This window comes from Trachypithecus francoisi, unplaced genomic scaffold (genome assembly GCF_009764315.1).
Source record: "Trachypithecus francoisi isolate TF-2019V2 unplaced genomic scaffold, Tfra_2.0 Lachesis_group9, whole genome shotgun sequence".
Taxonomy (NCBI): Eukaryota; Metazoa; Chordata; class Mammalia; order Primates; family Cercopithecidae; genus Trachypithecus; species Trachypithecus francoisi.
This window is the reverse complement of record NW_022681474.1, coordinates 48,382,177-48,390,590: the sequence shown is the minus strand read 5'-3', so window position 1 is coordinate 48,390,590 and position 8,414 is coordinate 48,382,177. Positions and strand designations below refer to the sequence as shown.

The window sequence follows — 8,414 nt, the reverse complement described above, 5'->3', positions numbered from 1 at the left end:
CAAACGAACACTTTTTTTTTTTTTTTTTTTAAGACCAAGTCTTGCTCTGTCACCCAGGCGGGAGTGCAGTGGGGTGATCTCCGCTCACTGCAACCTCTGCCTCCTGGGTTCAAGCGATTGTCCTGCCTCAGCCTCCCGAGGACCTGGGACTACAGGCGTGCGCCACCACGCCTGGCTAATTTTGTATTTTTTAGTAGAGACAAGGTTTCACCATGTTAGCCGGGCTAGTCTTGAACTCCTGACCTCAGATGATCCACCCACCTCCACCTCCCAAAGTGCTGGGATTACAGGCGTGAACCACCGTGCCTGGCCAAACGAACACTTTTAACACATATTTGCAAAGCAACAGTGCACAACATGATCACGGGGTTTATTAATACTGTTCATTCTTAGTGCACTGTGGGTGCTGCGGGCTGTTATGGGTCGTAACAGTGTAAGGGTGAAGTCTTGCAGAACCGTGAAGACCAAATGACCTTCCTGGGACCCTTGTGAAAGGCTCTGAGAGCAAGACCTCTGCAAAAAGGAAAAGTGAGGCTGGCTTGCTCCGGGCCCCTCTCCAGGTCCCAGCCATGGCTTGGACTGGGGCGTGGGTGTCTGGTGATAAACAGGCAGAACTGCAGGCCTGCCGAAGGGAGGAAGCGGGGGAGGTCCCAGACCAGGCAGGATCCTTGCTCAACTATCCCCCATTTCTGCCAGCAGGACGGTGGTGTGCAACGACCCCGACATGACCCTGCCTCCGGCGTCCATCCCCCCGGACACCTCCAGACTGCGCCTGGAGCGGACGGCCATCCGCAGGATTCCTGCCGAGGCCTTCAGGCCTCTGGGCCGCCTGGAGCAGCTGTGGCTGCCCTACAACGCCCTCAGCGAGCTCAACGCCCTCATGCTGCGTGGCCTGCGACGCCTGCGGGAGCTGCGGCTGCCCGGCAACCGCCTCGCCGCCTTCCCCTGGGCCGCGCTCAGGGACGCCCCCCACCTGCGGCTGCTGGACCTGCAGGCCAACCGCCTCCCGGCTGTGCCCCCTGAGGCCGCGCGCTTCCTGGAGAACCTCACCTTCCTCGATCTCTCCAGCAACCAGCTGATGAGGCTACCGCAGGAGCTGATCGTCTCCTGGGCTCACCTGAAGACCGGTATCTTCCCTCCCAGCCACCACCCCAGGCTGGTCCTAGGTAAGAGGCGGCATCCTTCACCTGGGGTCTTAGGCAAGTTACCATGCTTCTCTGAGTTTCGATTCTTTATTTGGAAAATTGAAATCATACCTGCCTTCCAGGTTTAAGCAAAGACAGTGAGATCCACAAGAGCGGCGGGTTTAGGAGCTCAATCCACAAGCCAGACTGTGGCAGTTCACATCCCAGTCATAAGAGAGGTCTTTCCAGGTCACACAACCAGGAGAAGGCCCCTGAGACTCAATTTCCCAACTCAGAGCTGAATAGGTTAGTACACTACACCACCTGCTATTTCTTCGGTTCCTTCCTGTTCCTAACAAACCAACAGCTTACCATGTCAGCTAGATCTCCTTTCCTGCCCAAGGCAACTGCCTGGTCCTGAGAATGACAGAAGGGGCATAATTCATTCTGGAAAATTGATCTGAATTATACAACTCGTACATGAATAAATACAAACGTTTAAAATATTGCAGAAGAGGTTAAAGACCCTTCTGTCCTCTCTCCCTATTCCAATCCCTTCCCAAAAGTAGTTACTATCATATTTATATGCAAGCTCCCTATCTGTTCAGATACATTTCATATGCATATGTATATACATATATATACACATACATACATGGATTCAGAAAAGTTATATGTGGGTTTTACATAAAATTCTGTCATACACACTAAGCAACACTAACTTTTTGACCCAACACTATATCTTGTAGATCTTTCTAAATTTCTACAAATGGATCGAGTTCATTTTTAAAACTACTGCACAACATTCTATGGTATACCATATCTGCACTATGTTATAAACATATTTATACTATAGTTTATTTAGCCATTCCCCCTTTAATGGACTTTTAAATTGTTTCCATTATTTTGTTAACACCTATGATGCAACAGAGAACATTCTTGGCAATACATTCGTGTGCACATCAATGTTTCTCTAGGATAGGAACTGAGAAGTGGAATTATTAGGTCACAGAGTGTGCATATTAGACATTTAAAAACCCATCTGGGCCGGGTTTGGTGGCTTACACCTGTAATCTCAGCACTTTGGGAGGCCGAGGTGGGTGGATCACTTGAGGTCAGGAGTTTGAGACCAGCCTGGCCAATATGGTGAAACTCTGTCTCTACTAAAAATATAAAAATTAGCCAGATGTGGTGGTGGGCACCTGTAATCCTAGTTACTTGGGAGGCTAAGGCAGAAGAATTGCTTGAACCTGGAAGGCGGAGATTGCAGTGAGCCGAGATTGCTCCACTGCACTCCAGCCTGGGCAGTGAGTGAGACTCCATATTTTTGAATGCCTTCCAATTCTAGGTGCTGGGAATACAGCAGAGAACAAAAGAGATGAAAACGTATCTACTCATGGAACTAACAATTAAAATGGCCAAAATGTTTAACTTTTGCCAGTCTGGCAAGTGAAAGTTTCACTGTTGTTTAACTTTGCCTTTTACATTCATTCTTTCTGGCCCTATTGTAATAAAATGAAACCCAGGTAGCACACCACTGGAGCCAGGCATTGATGAATCTTGGGTTGCAGATGTATCATTAAGTGCATTTAACCAATGATGCAAGGCAGCAACCTCTGGTGAGACGGGGTAAGGGGGAGGTGGGAAAAGGAACTGGCACCCGTGGGTTGTGCTCAAAGAGACCTGAGAGACATGAATATCCAGTCAGATCTGAATGCACCCACCCCAACCCTTTGACGCATGTATTAAATATATCTATGTGAATGTATAAGATATCATTGATTATTACATATACTATTAAGTTCAATAAGTCTTTGGGGACTAAAAGGAGATCATATCAAGTGCATTTATCTTGCATTTCAGTAATGTAACCCTGTAAGAAGGAATTGTGCTTTAGAATTGAGGACACATGGTACCTCATTTATATGCACATGGTACCCCTCTATCTCTATAATGTTCTTTGACAGAGTGGGTACAATGACCTGCTTTCGGCTCTATAAGAATGCTCAATTTTAGAGTAAAGACAGTAGGGGATATATCCCAGGATTTGATTTTCTGGCCCTTTCACCCTGCTGTTTACGCCCATTTGAGCCATGTCAAAGGGACCACGACTCAAAGCAGCCACCTTCATTGCTGGGGTGATGCTGAAAATACCATTTATACTGGGAGAACTGGCATCAAGGATCAGGGTCAGTGATGCATTTCTAGAAATTGATTTTGTCATATTGTGATTATTGTGGAAATACTACCTGGCCAGTGGCCTGAAAGGAAGAGTCCGAGAATGACAACAGTAATTGCCAGTTCTGTCAGGATGCTGTATATCTACCCAGTACTTAAAATGATTTATTTTTGATTATGTTTAAAGCAATGCTGAAAAGAAAGTAATGCTATTGTATAACACAGAAAATCAAATTTCAGGTCATACTACTAGCAAGGCAAGGAACTGGGCCCAGAGGCCAGTTCTGCTGACTCTGAATGAGGACCTACCTGTCCTCCCAGAGGGGAAGGGGTGCTGGGCCTGAGGACCTTGAATATCTATCCAAATATCTTGTCTTCTTTTTCACCCCTGCAGGGCTACAGGACAACCCCTGGGCATGTGACTGCCAACTCTATAACCTAGTTCATCTTTTGGATGGCTGGGCCCCAAACTTGGCCTTCATTGAGACTGAACTGAGATGTGCCAGCCCACGCAGCCTGGCCGGAGTGGCCTTCAGCCAGCTTGAACTGAGGAAGTGCCAGGGCCCAGAGTTCCATCCAGGAGTGGCCAGCATCAGGTCCCCTTTGGGTGGCACAGCATTGCTACGCTGTGGAGCTACCGGAGTCCCTGGGCCTGAGATGAGCTGGAGGAGGGCCAATGGCAGGCCCCTTAATGGTACAGGTATGTGAGCTACAGGGATGCTGCACTGAGACCCCAGACTGGGGAGAGCAAAGCAGTGCCCCAAAGAGGCGTTTGGCAGGGCCAGAGGGAAGTTGTCTAAGCAAAGCTGGGCTTCCATCTGTCTGAGTTGAGTTTGATGGGGAGCTTCCCAGAGGCAAGTCACCATGACAACAGATTCAACAATGACAATGGCTCTTGACCTGTCCTATCATATCCCACCAACCACTCTATAGAGACTGGGGGCCCACACGGAGAGAACAAAAAGCTGACTTTTTGGTGGAAGATCCTCTTTTAGTGTATTAATATTTATAATAAGTTTACCAGTTGTAAATATTAAGCCAGAATTTCCTGGAGTAATTAATGATGTGAGCTACCATCTATGGAGCTCTTCATGTTGTTCTAGCACAGTGCTAAGTGTACTATGCACATAATGACATTGAACTTCAGAGAGCAACCCAGTTTTCCTTCTTATTTTGCATATACGTAAACTGAGGCTCTGAGAGGCTAAATGCTACATTACACAGCTCATACATGGAGGAGCTGCGGTTCCAGCACAATCTAGCTGGTCGCCTTTGCAAAATTCCAGGGCCCTTAAGAACATAGTGGGTTGGCTGGGCATGGTGACTCACACCCAGTCCTAGCACTTTGGGAGGATGAGGCAGGAGGATTGCTGGAGTCTAGGAGTTATCAGCATGGGCACCATAGTGAGACCTTGTCACAAAAAACAAACAAACAAACAAAAAACTGCTGGGCATGGTGGCATGTGCCTGTGGTCCAGCTACTCAGGAGGCTGAAGTGGGAGGATCACTTGAGCCTGGGAGTTCCAAGCTGGAGTGAGCCATGGTCACACCGCTGCACTCCAACCTGGATGACAGAGCAAGACTTTATCTGAAAAAAGCTAACAACAGCAAAAAAACCCATAGTGTGAGCTTGTCAGATTTAGAAGGCATCATTCTTAGGCTCTGCCTCAGCCTGGGGCTCCAGAGGCTCCCCACCTATGAGCCCAAGGTAATATTGATCCCCTTGACTAGTCTAAGAAAAGTTGAATGACTACCAGTGTTTTCTCAGGATGACACCTGAGTGTGCACCAGCTGGGGCTGTGAACTTGGCCCTGAAAGGCAGCTTGGGGCAGATGGGCCCATTTGTTCTCCCTCACATGCCTGTTTTCCTCCTAGTGCATGAGGAAGTCTCCAGTGACGGCACGAGCTGGACTCTGCTGGGCCTGCCTGCAGTGTCCCACCTTGACTCCGGAGACTACATCTGCCAAGCCAAGAACTTCCTGGGAGCCTCTGAGACTGTTATCTCCCTGATTGTCACTGAGCCACAGACTTCCACAGAACACAGCGGGAGCCCAGGGGCACTATGGGCAAGGACAGGCGGTGGAGGTGAAGCCGCTGCTTACAACAACAAGCTGGTGGTCAGGCATGTCCCCCAGATTCCCAAACCCGCTGTCCTGGCCACTGGACCCTCTGTGCCCAGCTCAAAGGAGGAGCTGACCCTCCAGCACTTCCAGATGGATGCCCTGGGAGAGCTCTCTGATAGGCGGGCGGGACCCTCAGAGGCACAAGTGGTGAGGTCTGTGAAGGTGGTGGGAGACACTTACCACAGCGTGTCCTTGGTGTGGAAGGCACCCAAGGCTAAGAACACAACTGCCTTCAATGTCCTCTATGCGGTCTTTGGGCAGCACAGCATGCGGCGGGTGATTGTGCAGCCTGGGAAGACCAGAGTGACCATCACTGGGCTGCTGCCCAAGACCAAGTATGTGGCGTGTGTCTGCGTGCGGGGCCTGGTGCCCCGGAAGGAGCAATGTGTTATCTTCTCCACCAATGAAGTGGTGGATGCTGAGAACACTCAGCAGCTCATCAATGTGGTGGTGATCAGTGTGGCTGTCGTCATTGCCCTGCCTCTCACGCTGCTTGTCTGCTGCGGTGCTCTTCAGAGGCGCTGCCGAAAGTGCTTCAACAGGGACTCCACTGAGGCCACAGTTACCTACATCAACCTAGAGAGACTGGGCCACAGCGAGGATGGCTTGGAGGAGCTGTCCCGGCACAGTGTCAGCGAGGCCGACAGGCTTCTCTCAGCTCGTTCCAGTGTGGACTTTCAGGCCTTTGGAGTCAAAGGGGGCAGGAGGATCAATGAGTACTTCTGCTGAGGGACGTGCCTCCACAACTCATACACCTGCCCACCCACTCTCTTTCTTTAACTCTGACACCTGAATACATGATCACCCACTCTTACCTGCTCCGGTACCTGCTTACACAGATACTTACACACAACAACAGCAGCAGCAGCTACTGCAACAACCACTAACACTTGTTAAGCACTTACTATAGGCTAGAAAGTGTTCTAAGTGCTAAATTCTTGTAACAATCATTTGCAGCAGGCACCACTATTCTCTCCATTTCTCTGGGGTGGGGGATTAAAAAACTTGCCTGTATCAGTCAGCTTTTGCTGAATAACAAATGAAAGCAAAATCTTAGTGATACATAGCAGTGAACACTTATTTTCACACTCACAGGACTGTGGGTTGATTAGGATGGCTCTGCTCTGTGTGTTTCGTTTGGAGCCTGGGCTGGAGAGTAGCAGTGGGTACCTGGGGCAGGTTTCTCTCATGGTGCAGTTGAATGATAATAGAGGAATGATTTTTCATGCAATGCCTGTTAAGTTCTTAGTTCAGAATTGGTATACTGCCACTTCTGTCCATATTCTATCTGCCAAAGCAATTCTCATGGCCAAACCCAAGTTTAACGCGGCAAGTAAGGACACTTCTCCCCTGGAGGTGACGGTAGAGCAGGGAATATGTGCTAAACAGTGATTTAATCTTCATTGCCCAGGATTACACAGCTAGGCAAATTTAGGTAACTCTGAGATTTGGACCACGCAGTTGGGATCCACGGTTAAAAGTTCTTACCATTCTCCTGTACTGCACCTTGATTACATTTATGCTAATTCAAAGGCACTCACACACACCATCTCTCTATGCATTAGCCATACTGGTAGTTACCCATCCTCACTAACACACACACCATACTCATAACCCACTGTGCCCTCACTGAATTCTAATATTTATTCTCGAAGTGCTATTCTGCCTAGAAACAATCATTTGATTTTTCGATAAATGCTAGAGTTTGAGACAATGCCCAAGAGAACATTGCTCATTTGCTTTTAGAATATCGGGCTGGAGGGATCCAAGAGATCTCATTACACTCTATGCTGTCTGGCACATTCAATTCTGCCCCCATGCAGCAGCCTTTGTGATTCTTACCAAAACCTACCTGGGTTCTTGAAGGTGTCTCAGAGCCTTCCTGGTTGCTCAAGTTATTTCAAAGGAAAATTCCTGTTTGCTTTTTCTTAGAGCTAGGAAACCACTGAGATGTTATCTCTGTGCACTGGGGAAAGTGAATGTTCCCAGCATAAGGCTCAATTTGTTTCTTGTTTATAGAGCTGATCTCTGGCATGAGTAGCATCCAGGGTACCTGTGCCAAGTCCTTTGGGTAGCAACTGAAGAAATTTTGGGACAGCAAGTGATCAAAGAAAATTGTTTTGCTAATATTATGCAAGAAACTCCAAGTATTTGCAAGTATTTTGTCACGTGATTTATTAGATATAAGCCAGTGTGATACAGTGGTTCCTAAAATTACTGTACTCCCCCTCACATTTACAAAAGACCTTTCCATATATTTCACTCAGTTTTCTCACATGTGATACTCATCACAACCCACTATGGAGGCGGGGCTGTTTGATTTTACAGACGAGGACCAAAGAGTTGAATGATTTATACAAGGAAGTGATGAATTCTCTTTCAGAATCCGGTTCTCCGACAACTTTCTCATCAGGCTGAGGGTCTTTATTCAGTATCAGTCCCTGCAGTGTGGTCCACAGCAGGTTCACTATAGAGATTAACTTTTTAAAAATCGCTGAAACCTGGGATCAGAACCATGAGAGCACCCATGCACATGAGCATGGAATTTCCATTCTTGGATATCTTCTGCCACCACCTGGAGGGTGCACCTGACTATAACTTGTGGACCATAGACATTGGTAAGAGAGGCTGTTTTGTTGAAAGATGACAAAGACACTGTATACATTGGGAGCCAGCAAACTTTTTTCCTGTAAAGAAAGGCAAATAGTAAATATTTTAGGCTCTGTTGCTACTACTTAACTCTGCTGATGGGATGCAAAAGCAGCCATAGACAATATGTAAATTAGTAGTTATGGATGTCTTCCAATAAGACACTTTTTACAAAACGGGTGACAGGCTGGATTTGACCCTGAGACTGTAGTTTGTTTATCCCTTATGAAGATTTAGAAAGGCATTTCTGGTGAGTTTTTGGAGACCCAAGACTCAATTCTGACTGTTTGATAAATGAGAGTGATAGACACCCCCAAAATTAGGACAAATGTAAACACAG

The 8,414-nt window shown here is 47.5% G+C and overlaps 1 protein-coding gene across 1 annotated transcript; it reads left to right on the top strand.

The window, feature by feature from the left end:
- The first annotated feature begins 343 nt into the window (after positions 1-343).
- LRIT1 (leucine rich repeat, Ig-like and transmembrane domains 1) lies at positions 344-7,123 on the top strand. The gene is made up of 3 exons (XM_033208684.1): positions 344-1,166; positions 3,697-4,002; positions 5,178-7,123. The coding sequence occupies exons 1-3, from the start codon at positions 725-727 to the stop codon at positions 6,152-6,154; spliced, it is 1,725 nt and encodes a 574-aa protein (XP_033064575.1). The 5' UTR covers positions 344-724; the 3' UTR covers positions 6,155-7,123.
- Positions 7,124-8,414: the final 1,291 nt, after the last annotated feature.

Bases quoted from the DNA above. Each gene is read 5' to 3' on its own strand.
- LRIT1 (XM_033208684.1), top strand. From the start codon at position 725: ATGACCCTGCCTCCGGCGTCCATCCCCCCGGACACCTCCAGACTGCGC. The intron at 1,167-3,696 runs GTAAGAGGCGGC...TCACCCCTGCAG, and splicing joins CCACCCCAGGCTGGTCCTAG to GGCTACAGGACAACCCCTGG. The intron at 4,003-5,177 runs GTATGTGAGCTA...TTTTCCTCCTAG, and splicing joins CAGGCCCCTTAATGGTACAG to TGCATGAGGAAGTCTCCAGT.